Below are 24,478 nucleotides of genomic sequence, written 5' to 3'. Positions count from 1 at the left end.
GGAAGGTGAATAGGTGTTCTGTGAGAAGTTCTGAAATTTGTCATTTTAGTTTTCTAAGCATTTTTCATGAATAAATATTTTATAGTAAAAATATTCTGAGGAGAATAATATTCGTGAATATGTCGAAAAGCTCAGACCCAGAACACCTAATAACATCTATGTATCAGTAATTTTCACACATCGAAACATTTCAACATTTGGGAAAGGGAATAACGCTGTTTATGACGGATCATAAAAATTGCCTGCAAGCGGATTATAACAGTGGTGGCATATCCTCTGTTCTCAAAAATGAAGGAAATGACATCTGTGTAGCAAATGTCAGTGACCAAGCAGCATATTTTTGAACATGGAAGTATACATGAATTATCGGTAATTTTCACACATTGAAATCTTTCAACAATTGGGAAAGAGAATACCGCCGTTTATGACCGATCATAAAATTGCCTGCAAGCCGATTACAACAATGGGCGCTGCGTGTTCTCAAAACTGAACGAAATAACATCTGCATTGCAAATATCAGTGACCAATCAGCAAGGAAGTATAAAGAAAATTTTTCCACTGAAATTGAAGTTCAAGGTAGTCTGTATCCGCTTCTCAAATCTATACTGAATACTTTCTTCGCAAGTTCGTATTGCAGTGTGTAAGTGCTTGTTCTGAAACCGGAGTGCCGTGATTTTTTTAAAAGTAATAACAATACAGAGTTAAAATCTGATATGAATAAGAGACAAGGCACTTTGTTTAATTTTGGTATTAAGAAATCTCTTATTGAAGGTGTTTGTGACGGAACAGTAGTGAGTCATCCACCTGAAGCCTACAAAGATCTCCAGGATGTACAAAAGGAGGGGAAAACTACCAGCACAGAGGAGAAAAAGTCTGCATTCACTCGTAAGTACTTATAATAATATTATAAATATATTTCGTGATCGGAATGGGATATGTAAATGAAAATCAGCACAAATTAATTTAATGATGTTTGCCTGAATAAACTACGACATGCTACAACATTTCATTAGTCTCCAGTGATTGATAACTAATTTAAATGTAATTTATATTTGTCAACATGCCACACTATATACATAAGTTTACTAATACTCTTTATGATTATGCCATAATTAATTATTAATACTTATGTTAATGTATGAACTTTAAAAAAAAATTGGAAAGGTATTTACGAGTAAATTTGTTGGGACCGGGCCCTCGGGGAAAAAAAAAAAATCAGCTAACGCCTTTTTATTCCTGATAGGGAGTAGGCGAAGTGACTTTAAAAAAAAGAATTCTTCTTATTCTTTTAACTAATTTTATAATTAATATCTGATTTATTTCGAACTGTTTATTTTTTGTTACTGAACATTTTATCATATCATTCTTATTACAATTGCTTTTACATTATTTGATACGGTTTAGTACTTTTCTTACAAGTATTGTTACAATTCATATTTACTTTTGTATGTTGCAGTCTTTTTTTACTATTTTGCATTATTCATTTACTTTTATATTATTCGACACGTTTCTTATTTATAATCTTATTGTTTTTCATACTAAAGTTACCTTTACAACACAATTCTATTTGTTTTTATTATAGCTCTGACAAATATTGGAATTTGAATATTATTGAAAAAATACCCATGGATTCTTGTTTAAGACAGGAACTTTAACACAAGGAGGAGCAAGTACTTCTGCTGACACATCTACTCGTACATCTACTTGGAGAAGATATGGAATTAAAAATGGTGGTTTCTTCAAAAACTAATATTAAAGAACAAGAGTCATCTAAGAACAGACCAAAACGGAAGTACCGTGAAAGTTATTTAAATTATGGATTTACGTGTATTGGCAATACGCATGCTCCTGATGTTTTATGTAATAAAATACTAGTAAACAGTTCTTTGGCTCCAGCTAAATTTCGTAGGCACTTCGAAACAAAACACACTAATTACAAAGGAAAAGATATACATATTTTTAAGAGACGACGTGACTCGCTAGAAAAATCTAAACTTCAAATGGCTACAATTGCTACAACTGAAAATGCAACAGAGTCGTATTTTCGCGTGAGTTACCGCATTGCACTTCATAGTGAAGCTCATACAATTGGTGAGATGCTCATTAAGCCTTGTGTGAAAGACATTGTATCATGCATGTTAAATGAGCAGGTTGCTAAAAAAATAGATGCAGTACAATTATCAAATGATACTGTTTCACGCTGCAACAAAGATCTTTCTGCTGACATAGAAAAAGAGCTAATTCATTGACTTAGACTGCAGTGAATATTCATTGCAAATGGATGAATCTACAGATGTCGCAGGACTCGCTGTATTACTAGTGTTTGTTCGTTACATATTTGATAAAAGTATTGAAGAAGATTTACTCATATGTGAATATCTACAAGAAAAAACTACCGGAGAAGATATATTCAACTGTATTAATAATTATATTACAAAACAGGAAATCGGTTGGGAGAGGTGTATTGATATTTGTACAGATGGTGCTCAAGCAATGGTAGGAAAGATGAAGGGAGTTGTAACATGTATCCTGCAAGTAGCTACAAGAGCCACCAAAAGTTATTGTGTTTTGCATAGACAAGCGCTAGTAACAAAAAAGAATTTGTACATATTTAAAAACTATTTTGGATGAAGCCGAAAAAATGATTAACTATGTAAAATCTCGACCACTTCAATCCAGATTATTTAAAATTTTGTGCAATGAAATGGGTAGTGCACAATAATGCACTTTTATTACATACTGAAGTGAGATGGCTATCCAGAGGAAAAGCATTATTGAGGCTTTTTGAACTTCGTAGTGAGTTAATGGTCTTCTTGATGTCACATAATTTAGGACAAAATTTTATTGAATTATTAAGAAATTCTTCATGGTCTTGCGTATGTGTCTTGTGATCTGGCAGATATTTTTACAAAGTGCAATGAAATTAACTTATCCTTACAAGGAAAGAATATTACAATTTTTAATACAAGAGATAAAATTGCATCTTTTGATAGGAAGTTGCAATTCTGGATTTCTACAGTTGAACAGAATAATTGTTTTCCCACCTTGCTTGAATTTTTGACTGAAATAAATTCTAAAGTAAATGAAGAAGTATCTAATGTAATTTTAGAACACTTGCATGACTTGCAATCAACTCTTTTGCAATATTTTCCAAAATCCAGTGAGGACAATTCCTGGGTTCTGAATCCATTTACAGTGACAGCTAATCCAGCAGGCTTCAGCGCAAGTGACTATGAAAATCTAATTGACTTAATTAGTGACTCTGATTTAAAACAAAAATACAAGGAACTGCCAGTAAATGATTTCTGGACAAGCGTATCAAAATTAGCGTTTTTGTTTTACTTCCTTTTACAACGACATGTTTATGCTAGGCGGGATTTTCATATTATGCTGCAACCAAATCAAAGTCCAGGAACAGATTCGACGCTACACCAAATATGAGAATTCAACTTTCTAATATTGTGCCTGATATCAAAAGAATTTGTAATTCAAAGACCTAAAAACATCGGAGTCATTAAGAACTTAATTTGCAATATACGTTTTACTATTTTTATGTGTTTTGTTTTTACTAATTAACATTTGACAATAAATGATTGTTTTTTTTTAACACTTAGATTTACTCATTTATTTTATTTATATTTACCTAACCTACAAAACAAGCACACAGGAGAAAAAGTCTGCATTCACTCGTAAATACTTATAATATTATAAATTTTTGGTGATCAGAATGGGATATGTCAATGAAAATCAGCACAAATTAATTTAATGGTGGTTTAATTGATGTTTAATTAATTATTAAATAATAATTATCAAGTATTAATAATTTATTATCAATTATTAATTAACAAATAAATAAGCTAAATTACCTATCAGTTATTAATTAACAATAAAAGAAGCTAAATTACCAATTAATTATTAATTAATACATTACAAAATAACCAAGGTGTTCCGTGAACATTTCAGGATTTGTGAAGTGTTCCATCGTAGAAAAAGTTTGAGAAACCATGTTATACATTATGGTGGGAGGTCACTACCCAGACCGGTTTCGATCTTTATTGAGATCTCATCAGTGAGTAGCTAGACCAAAGTATAATACTAAGGTTATAGCAAAACAACTCGTATAGCAGAGTATATAAGTTCTTTTCGCTATAACCTTAGTATTATACTTTGGTCTAGCTACTCACTGATGAGATCGAAACCGGTCTGGGTAGTGACCTCCCACCATAATGTATAACATCATACATCTCCTAGGAGATGGGTTTTACATTATGGAAAATACTAAGAATAGCAACCGGAACTTTCTCCACCTTTGCAACGAGTTGCCCTAGTTTGTACTACATACTTGAACTACGTGCTTTAGCTCACGCTAGTAGTCGCCGATACGTTTATAGTTACTATGTTCGGCATGAAACTCTCGGATTCTGATCCCTGAGTTTCTTATTTGGTTTTAAAACAATGTGGGATCTAATATCCCTTTAATTAAATAATGTTTTACATCGCCGAAATGAAGCCTATTGGCTCTTTATTTTAAATAATAAATAACAAGATCTCTCTGCTTAGACTAACATTTACCACCAGTTTCTCCTGACATAAACACATCACATGACATCAATAGTTTCCTCAACATCCAAAAAACTAGATATCGTATTTCATTCAAGATAGTGTTTTATGCTCAACCTTTTAAATTTATACAAATCCCAAATCTCTCCATCCTTAGAATACTGCACACATGTTTGTGCAGTCCACCTAAAACGTCTTTAAAAATTCTTGATGCCATTCAGGGGAGAGAAATTTTGCTCACAGATGCTCCCTGGCTGACTAATTTACTTCAACTTCTCATAGATGCAATGCTTCAGCACTATGTCTATTCTACTGGTAATTCCATGGTCACTGCTCCAGTGAATTGGCAATTCTCATTCTTCTGCTTTTTGTTGTACCTGTTAATACAAGAGCAGCAGCTGCCCAGCTGCAATTTTCTTAAGTTTTCTGCAAGTATGATCTCCATGCCGCTTTCAAACAACTCATTCAGGTAGCTGCCTTCATCTGTTCTCCTAAGATAAACTTCATCCTCTTGCACATTCTAGGCATAAAATGCCTTGTATCTACTGTTTAGCCTTCTTAGGATAGAATGGTAGATCAGTTATATTCGCCTTGAGGAATACAAAAATTATATCCATAATCTTCTATATGGAAAGTCTGGACTAACAGATCATGCTCTGGATACTCCCTCACTTAGGATTAAATGCAAGAAGACATTTGTGTTGCAAAGAAGCTACTATAGGCCCGAAGGACTACTTTTAGAATCAGCATCTGCTATGAAGGACTCCTCTAACCTCGACAAGTATGTTCCATTAATTTACCAAAGACCTAGGAGATAGTCATTATCGTTCTGAGATCAGATATCCTGAGTTCTCCAAGTTAAGTTAACTTTATGGTTATCCGGCCCATAGAGTGCATCATGTTAGCACATTAATTCTGTTCCATTTGAATTGTTTGTAATCATTTAGTTGAATTTGTGCATACACATCATTAAGCTGGAAGATGGTATTAGAGAAAACCAGATGTGTGGTGTTTGTAGTGTGTAGACTTGTTTGTTTAAAAAATTGTTAAGCTAAGAGAAGAGTAGTAACTAGTGTGGAAAAGATGGTAGCAATTTTGTCTTTGTCTTTACCCAAATCTAATTCTGATTTTAGTTATTTCGTGAAATGTGAGCGTGCTATGTGTATTCGTTAGATTATGTCAATAAATTATGGATATTTAAGGTGGATTGAAGGAGGGTGTGTGTGTGAAGTGTGATCTGAATGCAGACTTGATGGCCAATAATGTATTGATAACTGAACTGAAGGTGATAGTAGCAAGAATGCAATGAGAAGGATGAGAGATACTGTAAAAGAACAGCGAAGTCATAGTAAAAAAAAAAGGTTTTAAAATGTGAACAAGTGATCTGCCAAACAAAACAACTGATGGTAGCAAGAATGATGAAAGCGATACAAATAAAGTGGAAATTGAAAAACAGAGTGCAATTAATGGTAAGGTGACAAGCATTATTGACAGAAAAGAAGCATGTGAGATTGGTGATAAAATAAAGAGAGCGAATGATAGTGAAAAAAGGATGCAAGATTTGAAAGCTCAGATGGCAAAGATGAGATGGATGCAGAGTGAAATGAAGAGAATTAGAGATGTGTATGGAAGAGTGAAGAAGACAAAAACAAATTGTCAGTATGAAAGAGATAATAAAAGACACAGAAGTGGCATTGCAGGGATTCGATTATTAGATGTATGGTAAACGAAAACAAACATGTTCAGATGAACAAGTTTGTTTTCCTGGAGGTAAAATGAATGGAGTGATTGAGGTGTTGGATATCAGGAGTAAGCTAGCAAAAGAGAATAATTGTAACAGGAACAAATGACTTGATTTGGAACAAGGAAAATGTAAGACTGGATATCATATAGTTGTTGAGAAGGATAAAAAATAATAGTGTGATAGGAAAGGTAGTCAGTGTGTTGCTTAGATATCACAGTGATGAGATGAGACAAGAGCAAATTATTATATGCTAACAGAAATCTGTGAGGAGAAAGGAGTGCAGTTTGTTAATGTGCAGAATGCGTATGAAGAATGAATTGAACTGTATAAGAATGATGGACTGCATTTAAATAATTTTGGTATGAGTCATTTGGAGAGACTGCTGCAAAAAGGGAGAGTAATGATTGCAGAGAAAAAATCTGATCAAGTAAGAAGCGATATCAAAGAATGATTTTGAAAATAAGGAAGGATAGATTGAAGTGTGAAAAGAGTTGGATTTGAAGAAAGTTCTGGGATGAATAAGGAGAAAAAGAAATAGCTTGAGGAAAGAAGCGAGAACTCATCTAATAAGTCGGATCAGTGAAACTTGTTGTAGATTCAGGAATGAGCTGTTATTTGTATACAAATGCTAGAAGTACAAGAAACAAGACAAATGAAATAGTTACATTGATTTGAGTTTATTCACCCAAAGATTGGCAGAATAAGTGAGACATGGTAGGATGCAGATGACATCCTGATAGGATAGAGATGGAAGAGTATAATGTATATCATTAAGATAAAAAAGATAAAAAGGGAGGTGGAGTTCTATTGATGACAGTAAAAGAGTTATGTCCATACAAGATAGAGATGAAAGGGGGAGGAATAGTTGTATTGGTTTTTGAGTCAGTATGGTGTGAGATAGAGGTGAACAGAATGAAATACTTAGTCGGATGTTGTTACAGACCTGGTAATATGGATGGTAATGACTATGAAATGTATAATCAAATTAGTCAAATATGGGAAAAGAATGATCATTATGGGTGATTTTAATTACAGCAATATAGATTGAGATGATGAGATAGCAACTGGAAGTAAATAAAATGAGTTTCTTGAGTTATTGAGGGACAACTGAGGCAGTTGTCCCTCAATAACCCTTGAAGCTCTTGACCAAATTTCTTAAGGTCCGATTTCAAGGTGACTAAGGTGGCAACAGCATCCAATTTTCCAATGAAGAGTCATAGAAAGATATCAACCAATGCTACTGCGTCAAGGGCAGCCAACGCATCTGGGGGCCAGTCCGGGCTCCTGATGATAAATATGCTACGAGGACTCATATTAACATTTTGTAACTCAATATCAATGGTACTCGGAGAAAAATGGATGAACTTAAATACATGCTTTACAAAAACAATATCCATATAGCTTGTCTACAAGAAACAAAACTGAACAAAAATCTGAACTTCAGCATCAAAGGATACACAGTTCTTAGGAAGGAAAGAGCAGGTTGCAGGCTTGCTATCCTTTTGAAGACCCCAGAAATCAAATTTAAAGAAATCACTCTAAATCAATATTTAAATAATAACAGTTTGACGGAAGCTCAAGCTGTTGAAATACACTTACCAAATCATTCTATTTCAATCACAAATGCCTACCACCCTGATAATACAAATATTGAAACAGACATCATTGAAAAGCTAAGAGAATCTCCAACTGATACAACCATTATACTTGGTGACCTAAATGCAAAAAGCCCAACTTCGGGCTCCCCTGATTTAGACCATAAAGGTCACCAATTGGAAGACCTCTTTACAGATTTGGAACTCACAACAATTAACAATGGACAGAGCACCTATCTCTCTAAAATTACAGGAACTGAATCTGCTATTGACATCACAGCTATTAATTATAGCATTGCATCAAGTACACAATGGAAAATTTTGGGAAATGCCATCAGTGACCACAGACCCATAATAAAAACACTGAACTTCAAGATTGATCAAGAACAGCAAATCAAAAGGACATGGAACTTTAGAAAAGACGACTACTGGACAAGGTTTACTCAAATCTTGGATTTGAGTAAACCTTGTCGATCTTTCTACTTTCGATCATGTTTGGATCAAAAAAGTAATACAAACAGTACATGATATTGGAATTAGAGGAAACGCTTTAATCTGGATTGCTGATTCCATTAGAGGAAGAAAGAACAAAGTCAATCAATGCACCAATATCAAGAGAGCGGAGAACCTGGGCTGGTGTTCCCCAGGGCTCAATACTCAGTCCCTTACTATTCCTTTTATATGTCAATAACATTCATCCCTCCCTTACAGAAGACACACAAGTAGCTTGTTATGCAGATGATATAGCCATCTGGCACACCAGTGCTAAAATCAAAGAATCAGAGGAGATTCTAAACAAATCCATGAGAGGATTAGAAAAATGGTCAGATGAAGTTAAACTCACAATCACTAAACAAAACTAAGCACCTTTAATACAGACAGGAAAAATAGACATTCCTACAATCCCATAGTCATGATCAACAACAAGCTAATTGAAAAAGTCACAAATCCAAAATACCTAGTATTACGCTTGATCAGGAATTACGTTTTGCACAACACATCTCTAACATTTCCAACATAGCTCTAAAAAAATTAAATATACTGAAAAGGCTTTTGTGGAACAAATGGGGGGTGCAAAGCCAAAAATCCTCAAAACTACTTACACTACACTAATAAGGCCAATAATGGAACATGAAGCACCTATCTGGTCACCTTCGGCCTCTTCGGTAAAGGAAAAATTAGACAAAATACAAGCAAAAGCATCCAAGATTATCATTGCTGCAGTCTCATCCACTAACAACATCAGAGCCTAATAGGAATGTGGGTTTGACCTGCTGGAGGACAGACAAAAATTTGCCACCATAAAATTCATAAATAATATCTGAAGCTACCAAAGTGATTATATCTCCCTAAAAACGTATCAACATTGGAATCAAAAATGCAGACTTCACAGATCATCAACTTTAAAATAAGATGACACTATCAGGAATAGGTATTGATCAGTTAAATGCCCACATTAACAAAGAACCTCTATTTTCCAGTCCTTTACCTTCAAATACCTCCATAAATCTAAACCTTACCAAACTCTGTACAAAAAAAGAATAAAAAGAAATGCTCAAAGAAAAAGGCCTAAATACTATCAACCTTCTTTCATCCTCCAAACAGGTTATTTCTTATATTGATGGTTGTCAGACACCAATATGATTAATGGAGACACTGGTGTTCTCCTTCTACTCCCAAAAGGTGAAAAAGTTTCAATAAAAGTTGGATCTGGGAGAATCGCTTCCAATTTTACCAGCAAACTTTATGCAAACTAAAGCACTCGAAGCCTACTTAAAATTATCATAATCTCAACAATTTGAGGGAATTATAATTTACAGTGACTCAAGACCAGCTATGGAGGCAATCAAGAATGGCAATACCAAGCTCACACAAGACACCCATAAACTCTTAAATGGAGTTTATGGGAGTTTAAATTAGCAAAAGAGGCCTGAGAATTCAACCAAGAAACTCGCACGATAACTCTTGCTGATGCTAACGCACTAGCAAAAGCTAAAGTAATTCCACTGAAATCAGTGATACAACAACAAATTCCCGAAATCAATGCTGACAGAAAGACTTCCACCACGATAGCAAGACTACGACAGGACATTATAGAGGAATGAAGATCAATACAGATGATACTAGAACATATAGAAACTGCAACAACTGCCCCAATACTGAACTGACACCCACTCACATCTTTACCTGTCCAGCAATTACAGCAGCCTTGCAAGAAATAGATCCTAATCCTGAACAACAGCTCTATACAAACAAAATCATCAACATAGCCAAAGTAGTTCAAGGAGCACATGGAAACATCTACAACTCTTCAAAGGACAAGACAACAACATCAAATAAACTCTCCAATTGGTGAGAGTAACAATGAAGTGATTACCTGGATGGTAGCCAGCCATGTGAGGACGTCTGTCAGCAAAAGGTACGTTGAACTACAAGGCTGGTGATTACACGATTAGAAGACAGCTTGCAGTTGTAGCATGGCATGAGGAGTAGAGCAGAAAGGAGATTAATCCTGCATGGGTTATATTCATGAACTATCAAGTAGAAGTGATTTCTAAATGTATTCTCTGTGTCAGAAGGTTAAATAAGGAAGGTGTGAAATGGATGAACGAAGAGATTAAGCATGCGAAACAGTAGAAAAAGGCATTATGGAGACAGAATAAGATGAGTAGTAATAATCAGTTCCATCAAAAATAAAAAGAACAGACAGTGGGGTTGGGGTGACAGTATAAGTGGCAGTTAGCTAATGAAGCCACAAAAAATCCTAGGGAGTACTTTTGATATGTAGCCAGCAAAAAAAATAATGATTATGAAAGGATGATACTGATTGGAGAAAATGGTATAAGAACAATTACTGCAGAAAATAGTTGAGATATTTAAAGAGCAGTTAATAAAGGGTCTTTCATTCTTGTGAATGTGACATCATGGGGTGTTTGAGAGCAGTGGATGATGAGGAGGAGAGACTGTGACTGTAAGTGAGTAAAAGGTATAGAGGTAATTGAGTAAACTTGATGTTAATACGGCTGTGTAACCTGATGATATATCAAGGTGTATTTTGAAGGAATGTGCCTTGACATATTTGTCTCACATTGAGTCAAGTTCCAAAGGAGTGGAAGAAAGGCAATATTGTTCTGTTTCATATGGGAAGTGACAGAACTCAAGCATCAAATTATAGGCCTATCTGTGTTTCAGATGTTGTAATGAAGGTGTTGGAGAGGCTGGAAAGAACCAGGATCCAGAATTGGGTTGACAATAATGGTATTATCTTTGATGGACAGAATGGTTTGCTAAAGAATCGATCTACTTACTTATTATAAGTGAGTAGATTACTATAACTTATTATGAACAACTTTCAATAAGTTAATGGCTTCAGGATACACAGTAGCATACTTAGAATTTTCAAAGGCTTATAATAGCTTATCTCATGATAAGTTGATAGTTAAACTAGAGCAGATGGGATTGGATATTAGACTAGTGCATTGGATTGGAGATGGCTATCTGATAGGTATCAGCAAGTTATGTATGGGGGGGCAATATCCCAGAAGAGGAAAGTTACTAGTGGGATCTGTTTTAGGTCCATTGCTGTTTCCCCTATATGACAATGACATTGTGGAAGATTTGGATGGGGATATTCAACTGTTTGCAGATGCAAAGTTGAGACAAACTATGAGGTGCAGAGAAGATGTGGTCTTACAAGCAGACTTATATAGATTGAGTGAATAGTGACAATGGGGATGAAAGTTCAATCTTGTGAAATGTGAGGTTTTAAAATTTGGGAAACAAAGATGGGATGTAGACTTTATGCTTGGTGGGATATATTGTTGGAGTGGGGGGGAATAAGAGATCTTGGGAGATGGTGGATAAGGATCCAAAATTTAGAGGACACATTGTCAAAATTGTAAGGACAACACAACAAATTCTGGGAATGACCCATTCAGGCATATATGGACTACTGTGCACAGATTTGGTCACCTGGTTTTCAAAAGGATGAAGTGATGTTGTCAAGGGTCCAGAAGAGATTGACTAAGGTAGTTTTCTGATCTCTTGAATGTTGAATATGAAAAAAAGGTTGATTAAATATTAAGTAAATGCTTGATAAAAGGTTGATTTCAGAACCAATTTCAAGAATTCTGAAGAAATATGATTTAACAGCCACTTATACACCTATTAACAAATTATCCACCCATTTTCCTTCTTCTAAAGATAAACACTCAACTATGTCTCCACGTGGTGTGTATCAAGTTCCGTGTAACTGTAATCTTTCATACTTTGGACAAACTGGATGCTCTATAGAAAAAAGAATTCAAGAGCATCAATCATCCATTCAACACAACAAACCCGAGAAATCTGGATTAGCTCAGCACAGAATAGAAACAAGCCACAACATCCTTTGGTCCAAGACTTGCCTTCTACACAGATGTCGCTATAAATTTGAACGTTTATTTAAAGGAAGTGTGGAGGCCTTACTTCAATGTCCTAACTTGAATCATAATGACTGTATATCTGTATCAAAAATTTGGGAAAGTTTAATCAGGATAACACATTAATTAATTTTTTTTTTTTTTTAATTTTAAATTTCCTATATTCCTCCCGGAAACTCGGGTTTTTCGTCCTGTAAACTCAAGAAAATCGACCGTAGAACCCACATTATTTCAGACATTAAATATATTGTGTTAGGTTCAGGGACCACGAGATGGCGGCACATTTGAGCCGTCTCTCTTCACTGCGTACCGCTTAATTAGTGATAGCCTTGGGCCATCTGTCTCTGATTGGGTACCAGTGGAGATTGAATTGCCCACTCAGTCTCCAAAAGTTAGATAGGGCTAAATGGCCTCGCCTACTCCCGTTTACGGGAATAAAAAGGCGTTAGCTGATTTAAAAAAAAATTTCCTATATTGGTCTAATGTTATTTAAGATTATTAGATGAATTTCTGAATTAATATTTTTAATTTAATCATGACTCTGATAAAAAATGTTTACTCTTTTAATACTTAGCGATATGACATCACACAGCTCGTTCTATTTGTGAATGATCAATTGTTCGTATTCCACCTTGTTTTTTAAAACTATTCATATGTAGCTACTGAAGATGGTCTGTAATATTCAGACTGAAATATTTGGCAAATTAAATAATATTCTTGTGTAAACGTGTATATATTTTATAATTCCATATATATCAAAGAACCTCTGAATGTGTTGCTCATATCCTGAAGAAAGTCCATCACTCAGTCACAACCAATCATAAACCAAATCAAGTTCCTTTTACCTTGCTAACTGAAACCTAGAAAATTCCTTATACTTTTTATCTTATTTCAGGAAAACATTCCACCCTAGCACAAAATGCATTTCTGAACATCATTCCTATACTGAATTAAAGATATGTGATAAATCTAGCCTTACTGAAAATAGACACTAGCTATAGGATCTAGGGGATTTATGCTAAACTTATGTGTAGAAGCATCTACAAATTTGAAGGTCATTTCAAGGAATGGGCTGATTTTCTTTTTCATCATCCCTATCTCGGTCACAGTCATGGACTTTCTATTGCAAGGCATATTTGAAAGTAAATTATAGTTGACAAAGACTTATATTCTTGTTTAATCATTTATCCAAGTGTTAGCAAACAAAGTTTGTGTGTGAAATATCTTCACAATTAGGCTACTTATATATAGAGGCTATTGACTTCATGTCAACTGCCTTAGTATCCATATTGCAAAGCACACCTCCTTTCAAACATGTATACTGCTATGCATTAGGGAGGGTCCCTACCCAGACCAGTTTCAACCTCTATGTAAGTAATGGTGTCTTCTCAAAAAAACTAGGTGATCCTTTAAATCATTCTAACCTCAATGTGTGACCTGAGGGATCATTCTATCGCATTAACTCTTGATCACTTCAAGATACTCAGCATAGTTCTACTAAATAATAGACAAAAACTTACCACTGCATCTCAAACATGTATGTCTATTCCACCATACCTGAACTTTATGATCATGTGTGTTTCTCTCTCTTGAGCACATCAATCACATGACATATGGTCTCACTCCAGAAACAATGCAAAAAAATGGCTCCATTCGATGAGAACCCACTCGTTCAAAAAAAGATAAACCATCAGACATCCTCACAGAAAAAAATGGATACTTCGGTATCTACTGAAAGTAAATTAAACTTGTCAACTGTCCCCGACACATCAGATGATATATTGTATATTTTAAAAGAGGAAGAGATGGACACTGGCCATCCATACTTCCCAGAATCTTTGACAAATATAAATGTGACAAAAGTAATCCCTAATTTTTTTTTTTTAGAGGTACCTGTGACATAGCATAATTATTATTAAAAATATTAGAAATTATTATTAAAAAAATATTAGAAATTATTATTAAAAACATTATTAAAAGTATAATTATTAAAATTTAAAAAAAAGATGTGCTATTAGTTTTAGTATGAAATATCTGTACCTTTATTAATTAAAAGTTATTACATGTTCTTTTAATAAAGGTAATCCCTCAATCTCCCTGAAACCAGACAAGTCTACAAAATCAAAATGATAGAAAAATTTTTACAATGGAACAACTGTCATGGATTTTGCCAGGATATCAATGATATCAAGATTATGCAGTGGAAAACACAAACTTTCTGTTTCTATCTGCAGGAAACATTTAAAAGACGATGAGGAACTTAACTTAAGGAATTTAATTGTTGTATGCAAGGAGAGAACTGAAGATGGTCCTGCTCATGGTGGAGTAGCTATCCTAGTGGGCAGTAATATTCCTTTCCATTATGTCCAGCTTAATACATCGACTCATATTATTATTATTATTATTTGACACCTCCAGGGAGTCCAAAGACTCATCTAGGGAGAGTGTGCCAACAACATCGAACGATTGGTCTCCTTCCAACTACTAACCGTGCTCAAACTTACTTAACTGAGCCATTAGTAGCAGAGGCTCTACCAATCGACCAACCTTTGCCAGCAATTGATCTTGCAGTCTTCTCCCCTGCCATTTTCCACTGCTCAAGTGGGATGTCAAAGTCAATATCTATGGAAGTGATCATTTCCTGTTATGTGCATAATGTCTTCACACAAACCATGTGAAGACATTATGCACATAACAGGAAATGTGCATAATTTCTTCACACGAACCATGATCTCCTACACAGATGCCCATATGAAAAATGGACCAGGCAGACTGGAATACTTTTGGAATACTGGAATCCATCTTGCAAAATTTAATCTGGGAAGTATGGATGGCCAGTGACAATCTCTTCCTCTATATATATCATATCATCTGATGTGCCGGGGACAGCTGATAAGTTTAATTTACTTTCAGCAGATAACGAAGTATCCATTTTTTCGGTGAGGATGTCTGGAAACGGCAGTGATTTGCCTATCTGTGGGCTTTCTTATTACAGTATATTCAATATATTCAATACTACTGGGCACTGAGTTAAATGAAATCAATCTTGATTACCTTATTTTGCAACTCCCTGACCCTATACTTCTTATGGGTGACTTTAATCTCTGCACCACACTCCATACGGTAGTGCCAACACAAATGGACAAAGCTGTATCATTGAATGAATCCTTGACAATGATGACTTCTCCCTTTTGAGTAAATGACTTTTTTTTGCATATTTCCTATCTACTCATATTCTGCAATCGATTTTGCAGTCTGTTCCCCTGCCATTTTTCCACTGCTCAAGTGGGATGTCAAAGTCAACATCTATGGAAGTGATCATTTTCTGTTATGTGCATAATATATTCACATAAACCATGATCTCCTACACAGATGCCCATATGGAAAATGGACCAGGCAGATTGGAATACTGGAATCATCTTGCAAAATTTAATGCTTATAGAGTCGATAAAACACCTATCAATGAATCAGTAAAGTAGGTAACAGATTGCATTGTCCAGGCAGAAACAACCCCAATTCCAAAACATCATCTCAATTATCCACTCTATCCAAAGTCTTGGTGAAATGAAACACAGAGTGCCAGGCAGCCAAAAAGGATCAACACAGAACATCAGGTATATTTCATGCATACCACACCACATGAAACTTAATAGCTTTTAAGCATGCTTAGACTAAAACATATTATGTAAGACATCAGAGTCAAAAACAATCTTGGATCCAGTTTAATTAATCAAACAACCAGTGCAAAACTTGCATGTTATAAAATTTGGAAAATGAAAGGTAGATAAAGAATGCACTGTTTGCCTACCTTAGAGCATAATGGGTGTTGTTGCTGATCCCAAAGCTATTGCAAACACTTTGGTAGACATTTTGCCAGAATCATCTCAGCAGCAGTTTCACATCCTCCTGAATTTTTAATATTCAAAGAGAAACAACAGCAACAGATGCTAAATTTTTCTACCAATGGGCTTGAGCTGTACAGTCAGCTGTTTTTTAAGGAGGAATAAAAAGAGCTGTTCTGTTCTCTCATGCCAATACAGTACGTCCTGACACCACCCATTATGAATTGATAAAACATCTTTTATCACCTTCTATGGATCTCCTTCTCTTAATATACAACAGAATACTTGCAGAGAAAGAGTTTCCAGACTTTTGGCGTCAGTCAGTAGTCAGTGTTATCCAAAACCAGGAAAGGAACCAATATAAGCAAATAATTATCGACCTGTTGCTCTGACCAGCTGACTTTTTTAAGATATTAGAGAAAATGGTTAATGTCAGACTTCCCTGGTATTTAGAAAGCAACAGTCATTTCTCCAGTGCACAATGTGGCTTTTACAGACATTGCTCATCTTTAGACTGTTTGGTCTATTTAGAAACTTGCATGAGAGACACATTCCTGAAACAAGAGCATCTAGTTTCAGTATTCTTTGACATGGAAAACAGATATAACACAGCCTGGAGAAATGGCATATTGAAAGGCTTCTATAATCTAGATCTGAGAGGACATCTTCCTGTATTTATTAAAAACTTTCTGTCTAGAGGAATCTTCCCCAAGCTAGTGGAAAAAACACTATTTCAGCTATATCATCAAGAACAGAATGTTCCCAAATCCTTTGTACTTTTTGCTATCAAAGTTAAATCAATTGCTGAACAGCTTCCTCCCTCTGTAAGCGATGCTCTGTGTGTTGATGACTTCACAATTTATTGTCTTTGCACCAATAAACTATAAACCAACCAACAAACCGATGTGGGAAATGCAGAAGTCATATATTTTCCATGTGCAAGTAGTAAAAATATTTATCAGCTTATTACTAAAATATCTGGATCAGGGATAATTTTAGAAAGCTTTTTCACTTGATTACCAAATAAATTATACTTTATTAGAAATTGTACTCTTGTTTAATCCTTTATTCAAGTGTAATCAAACAGAGTTTCCATCTGAAATATCTTCATGGTTAGGCTACTTGTATAGATCTTAATACAATAGTTTTTTTTTTTTTATTTAGCACTCACTTGACTACACAAAGAAAGATACAACTATGATGATGGTTTAAGAAACTTAAACTGAAATATTTGTAACTGATTTTTTTTTTTTTTGCATTCATCAAACTTTTTATTGTGAATGTGTTTTTTATTGTATGGATCATACATAGTTATCACTCCATCAGGGAAGTCTCTTACTTAACACTTCCTTTTGTAACTCCCAAAGATGTTTTCCTATGAGTACCTCTTAACAACTTAAATGCCTCAGTTATATTGCCCTTTCATCTTCTCTCCACAAAAGTCTGCAGTTTGAATGCTCTCGGTATCCTCATAACTGACACTGACCCAGTAACCAGATTTCTGTACAATAATTCAGATAGGGTCTGATCAGGACTTTTTGTTGACCAACAGAGATAAAATAGTGGGGAGTCCTTTGCAAAAAGTCCTGATCAGACCCTATCCAAGTTGTTAAGTTATGAGGATACCGAGAGCATTCAAACTGCAGACTTTTGTGGAGAGAAGATGAAAGGGCAATATAACTGAGGCATTTAAGTTGTTAAGAGGTACTCATAGGAAACCATCTTTGGGAGTTACAAAAGGAAGTGTTAAGTAAGAGACTTCCCTGAATTTGGAGAAATGGTCAACCTCCTCCACCTTCTCTAGTGTAGTTCTACCAACAAATTATGCAATCTCCCATTGGTGGATCCCAAATTTCAAGACCGTACACATTTATTTCTGTCCAGGTTATTCAGATCTTCTTAAAGGCCCATAACATTGGCATTATTACTGATATCCTTCACAACATCTGAATACCTCCTGGCAATTCAGTGAGAATATGACTGAAGTGGAATTCTACTCATGACTTTTTTTTTCTTTCTTCATACTGTTTTAGATCTGAGAGTCATTATTGCCCTGTAAAAATCCAAAAAATGTCAGTACTTGCTGTATGCCTTTATCTCATCAACTGCTCTCATTACTATATTATAAAATGCAGTCAAAGTACTAAAACAAGAGTACCTTTTAACAAGTCCATGCTTATCCCTAAAAATAATTTTTATCAGTCACTTTTATGTAGTGTCATTTACTAATTGCTCCAGAATCATAACAGCTACAAAAAACATACACACAAAACAAATAAACAAAAAAAAAACACACTACAGTCTTTGCACCAATTTGATGCCTCCATTTTATCACCCTTATCTTATCCTCCTTCACACACTGGCACTTTTCCATTAGCTAGATCTACAATGAACTGCCAGGTCAATTTAGTTGTCAGTTCCTTAGTACGTTGTCTTAAAACATGTGGCAGAATCCCATCAAGTTACATTTCCTTATTTACTTACAGAGTACATAGTATTTATAATGTATTCTCCAAATACACTTCCAAACTTTCAGTGCTTCCCATCCTTTTAAGAATAAATCCGGTTTTTTTAGGATGAATACCCAATAAAGTGATCATCCAGTCAGCTTCATCAGTCACTGGATCTCCACTTCCATTTAAAGTGGTTATTCATCCACAATAATTTTCCAATTTTATTTGTATTTCATATTTCTATGCATTCTTTGAAAATGATAATAGCACACCCAGGTACATAGTAAAGATTAACTGCTGAATATAGTTTTATTTATTAATGCCATCTGTTTTTTAAACATCTGTTATACACAATACTAATACTCACTCGGTATTCATATTTTATAACTTAATGAAGTAAATCAAAATATCACGTATATACACATACATACCACTTGAAAGAGACATAAGTATGCATTTAGTACATTGTCAAAATTGACCTGAGGATTTTCCCATGAAAGGTTCTTTGCTTCACATTCACTTCGATTTGCAGCTACTGTTATATTAACCCTCTCACCCTCAGAATCCACACACTGGTAGAACTTTCCTGAAAACATCTGGACTCCCATGATAGAGAAAATTAGCCAAAAAATTAAACATACAAGGAGTACATTGAATATGGCTGGAATTGCTTGAATTAATGCATTAACTACAACCTGAAAGTAAAAGTAAAACAAAATAAATAAATATATAAATAATAAAATGAAGTAAATAAATAAATATATATATAAATAATAAAAGGAAGTAAACAAACAGGTTAGACTAATCTCAAAGCAAACATATTACATAATGGTTCAATCAATCTTACAGGCAGAAATATCAAATTAATTGCATTAAGCAACTTCTGTTAAGAAGCTTTTGAAAAATATTATTTTTTCCCTTTAAGTTTACTGAAGAGTATTAGTCTATAGTATTTGTAATTATATACACTGTTATTATTGCATAATACTATATCAAAATTGGGTATACAACAGAAAAAATAGAAATTTGAAAAGAAAGAAAGAATAGGTAATCACATACTTTTATGCATCAAATTTTCATTAGTTACGTTTTCAAAGAATTATCTCAGAATTTGTTCATTTATTATTATTATTATATAGACACCTCCAAGGAATCAGGGGTTCATTTTGAAAGGGCCCATTGCAGGTTATACAAAATATTTATTATGCCTCTCCTTCGAAGGGCACTCACTAAAATGCAGTGTTACAACAATCATTGACAGCTGATTCCATTCACTCACCATATACACACACACACACACACACACACATGAAAAGAACCGAACTTCACATGTTTCTGGAACATACCGTCACTCAGTTTCCAGGAATGATGTCAAGTTCTCTCCTCCATCTCCTATATATTTTATGAGCTGCAAAGTTTCCCTACTATCTTTATAATTCCCTAACCAAGATGATAATAATGACATGAAAATGGAAGATAAGGATATCCTAAATGTCTGGAGTAATCACTTTGAAAGACTGTTAAATGAACCAGGTAGTGACAGCACCATACTAGAAAATTTTCAGGAGGAATGCAAAGAGGAGTACACACACTGGAGAGGCAGCAGAAGTAGATGATATTCAACCAAAAATGTTTAAGTATGAAGATATAAAAGTTTTGCAGTAGCTACACTGCATAATTCAGAGGGCCTGGTCAGAAGGTCGAATTCCCAGTGATTGGAGTAGAGCTCTCATAGTATCTACTTATAAAAAGGGGAATAAACCTGAATGAAAAAATTACAGAGGAATTTCTCTACTAAGTGTTCCAGGTAAGGTTTATGCAAGCAAACGTACTTGAAAAGAAGTTGAGAAAGATTGTGGAAGAGAAACTTGGAGAAGAATAAGCTGGGATCTGGCCAAATAGAGGTTATCAAGATAAGATTTTCACCTTAAGACAAATTATTATTATTATTATTCAGGCCTCCAAAGAGTCAAAAGACTCATCGAGGGAGGTCCTTCCTAAGACATAAAGTCTGTCAAGACTCATCAAGGGGAGGTCTCCCCCCCCCCTGAGAAACACAAAGTCTATCATACCACTCTTTAAACTCACTGACCGTTCTCGCTCCCACCACTCCATCAGGCAATGCATTCCACGGCTCAACCACCCTCCATGCAAAGAAACCACTCCTCACCCTCTTGCTCACAGTTTCGTTTCTTAACTTCCAGGGATGGCCTCTTGTAATCACTCCTTCCCGCTGATAAACCAAGTGAAAGAACTCCCCAGTGTCAACCCTGTAACCACTTCTCAACAGTTTAAAAGTCTCAATCATATCACCTCTCCTTCTTCTATCCACCAAACTCTGCAGTCCACATTCTCTCAGCCGATCCTCATAACTATCCTTGTACAGTCCTGAAACCATCTTTGTCATCCGTCTTTGTATCCGTTCCACAGTTAATTTATCCCCTTCAAATCCTGGGGACCAAATCTGAGAACAGTAGTCCAAGTGTGCTCTGATCAGAGACTTATACAACGGAATGATAACCCTCTAATCTCTGCAGGTCAGTGTCCTTCTCATAATTATTATTATTATTATTATTACCACGGGCTACTCCAGGAGTCCTTAGACTCATCGAGGGAGGCCCTAAACATCATGTTCACACAGCTGTTCAACATTCTCACAGTATCTATCATACCTTGCCTTGAACTCGCTCACTGTCATAGCACCCACAACAGACTCTGGCAGCTTATTCCACTCATTTACCACTCTAAAAGGAAAGAACCCAGCTCTAACACCCCTGCTAACCACGCTCTTGCCCAGCTTCCATGGGTGTCCCCTAGTTCTCCCACCACTAGTCCTGATCTCAAAAATATCATCTGAATTAATCCTATAGAATCCTTTTAGCAATTTGAATGTCTCAATCATGTCTCCCCTTTTCCGCCTATCAACTAGTTTCTGCAACCCACAAATCTTCAACCTGTTCTCATATGGTTCATTCCACAGACCTGCTATCATCTTAGTCACTCGCCTCTGGATTCTCTCAACCTCCTCCCCATCAAGAAGGAACTGAGGTGACCAAATCTGGGCACAGTAGTCGAGATGAGGTCTTATCAGGGCTCGGTACAGAGGTACAATAACTTGTTTTTCTCTGCTCGTCAAGGTATTTTTCAACAACCAAGTGAGTTGATGAGCTGATTTAGCTACTTTCGCAATGTGCCCCCTAAACTTCATCTCCCTGGGTGTCCCCTAGTTCTCTCACCACCAGTCCTGATCTCAAAAATATCATCTGAATTAATCCTATAGAATCCTTTTAGCAATTTGAATGTCTCAATCATGTCTCCCCTTTTCCGCGTATCAACTAGTTTCTGCAACCCACAAATCTTCAACCTGTTCTCATATGGTTCATTCCACAGACCTGCTATCATCTTAGTCACTCGCCTCTGGATCCTCTCAACCTCCTCCCCATCAAGATAGCAGCAATAGCAACCATAATAGCAGCAATCCTCTGTGTTACCTTCACCACCTTTGCAATATGTCCCCTAAACTTCAGGTTTCTATCAATCATCAACCCCAGATCTCTTGTCTCCCCTACTTCCTCCAGTATAACTCCTCCCATAGAGTATGCAGCATCCCATCGATGTTTCCCAAACCTCAAGACCTTACATTTTGCTGCATTAAACTGACACCCCCATTCATTTGTCCATCTATCTAGCTTATTTAAATCCTCTTGCAGGGCTACCACATCTGCACTATTACTAATAATCCTTCCCAGCTTCGCATCATCTGCAAACAACTGAATATCCCCCTGCAATCCACTGGCTATGTCATTGATATAAAGGTTAAACAATATAGGTCCTAGTACTGAGCCCTGTGGGACCCCACTTGTAACCCTCTGCCTCCTGGAAACTGCTCCACCATACACAACTCTCTGATACCTATCAGACAGCCAATCCTGAATCCAGTTGACCAATCTGACATCCAGACCCATGTGCTGCAACTTAAATATCAGCTTATCATGTGGCACCCTGTCAAATGCCTTCGCCAAGTCTAAGAAAATTGCAGTATATGCCTTTCTCTCATCTAATGTTCTTGTAACTTTATTATAAAAGGCTAGCATATTGCTAAAACAAGAGTGTCCTTTCACAAATCCATGTTGATTTTCACAGATAACATTACCTTCATCTGCCCAATGCTGTATACGGTCCCTCACTACTTTCTCCAAGATCTTAACAACAACTGATGACACACAGACTGGCCTATAATTAGACACTTCCAGTCTGTTACCACCCTTATGCAATGGCAGTATCTTACCTTCCTTCCATTCCCTGGGCACCTTTGCCAAAGCCAGACTTTCATTGAAAAGCCACGTTAAAGGTACTGTCAATTCCCTAGCATATTCTCTCAAAACTCGTGGTGAAATACCATCCAGTCCCACAGCTTTACTGACATCCAGAGTACTCAGTATCTGAAACACACTCTCCTCCTGTACCTCCAGACCTCGAACCAGTCCTATCCCTCTAGCATTAAAACTGACTCCTCTAGGATGAAATACTCCAATAAAGTGTTCATTGAACAATTATACTATGTCCTCTGCATCAGTCACTCTATTCCCATTTTTATCCCACAATATCATTCTTCCACAGTCATTTCTCCTCCTACTGGCCACATAGCTAAAAAATTCCCTAGGATTTTCTTTGGATCTTAGGGCTAATCTCCTCTCATATTCCAGTTTCGCTTTCCTTACCACACTAGTCACTCTTCTGGCCTGTGTCTTATATTCCTCATGCATCGCTTCACCTGTCTCCTTATATCTCTTCCATAGCCTCTTTTTCGCATGCAATTCCTGTTTAATATTGTTTGTCATCCACTTTACTCCAAATTGCGTTCTCTTCTTCACTCGTGGTATACAACTTACCATTGCTGATAACAAATATTCTTTCACAATTTCCCACGCACTGGTGATATCCCGGCCTTCCAATTCCTCCCTCCATGAAACTTCCCGAAGTTGACATCTAAGACTATTATAATCACCTGCCTTATAATTCCACATAAGTTCCCGTCTATTTGATACTCCTGCATGTCTATTCATTTTCCAAGTCAACACCATATGGTCACTCTCTCCAACTGGTGGGAGAGATGTCAACTCAGTTATTATCAACTCTTCTGATGCTATAACCAAATAGTAAATAGTTGAGAAATTGTGGGAATATGACAAGGATCTGTACTTAAGTTTTATAGATTTGTCTGTCAGCAGTTAGAATTGAAGGAAAACAGAAAAAGATGGTTTGATGTAAAATCATTGGTAAGACAAGGATGCACATTGTCTCCACTTTTATTCATTATCTATATGGATCACGTTATTAAAGAAAGTGGTATTAGTGCCTGCTATCAGAATTGGAGATGTCAAACTTAGCTCTTTGCTTTATGCAGATGAAGTTGTATTCCTAATGACATCTAGTGTAAGTCTTTAGGATTCTCTAACTAAATTTAATAACATTTGTAACAAATTTGGCATGAAAATCAGAAATAAAAGACCAAAAACTATGAAAATAGATAGGAGCATAGGAAACTTCATCAGCATTCTGAATTTCAGCTATTCAGGCATAGTTTTTAGTTAAGATGGCAGGTTAAATCTGGAAATAGACAACAGAATATGCAAAGCTGGCATGGTATAATAAACTTCATCATGAATCATAGTCCTGTCATAGTAACCTGAACACCCCCTTGAGGGGTACATATTAGGAAATTGATGATGATGACCAATTTGCATCTTTCTGTCATATTTAATTTCCTCCTATCTAAAACTTTGCAGACACATTCCTTCCACTTATCATATCCACCACCTACATATCATCTTGGTTGACCACCACTGGATCTTTTTGACTA

General features: G+C 35.7%; 1 protein-coding gene across 1 annotated transcript in view; it reads right to left on the bottom strand.

The window, feature by feature from the left end:
- Nucleotides 1–24,478, bottom strand: part of LOC150099804 (sodium channel protein para-like) — a 1,646,355-nt gene that overhangs the window by 331,139 nt on the left and 1,290,738 nt on the right. The window contains exon 29 of the mRNA XM_090403494.1: nucleotides 19,047–19,310. Coding sequence (XP_090259620.1) covers nucleotides 19,047–19,310 — 264 coding nt within the window. The remainder of the gene's footprint in view (nucleotides 1–19,046; nucleotides 19,311–24,478) is intronic.

The sequence above is a fragment of the Typopeltis vanoorti genome, chromosome 14 (assembly GCF_054136105.1).
Source record: "Typopeltis vanoorti isolate ZY-2024b chromosome 14, IOZ_Tvanoo_1.0, whole genome shotgun sequence".
Taxonomy (NCBI): Eukaryota; Metazoa; Arthropoda; class Arachnida; order Uropygi; family Thelyphonidae; genus Typopeltis; species Typopeltis vanoorti.
Note: the sequence above shows the minus strand (reverse complement) of the source record. Positions and strands in the feature narration are given on the sequence as shown.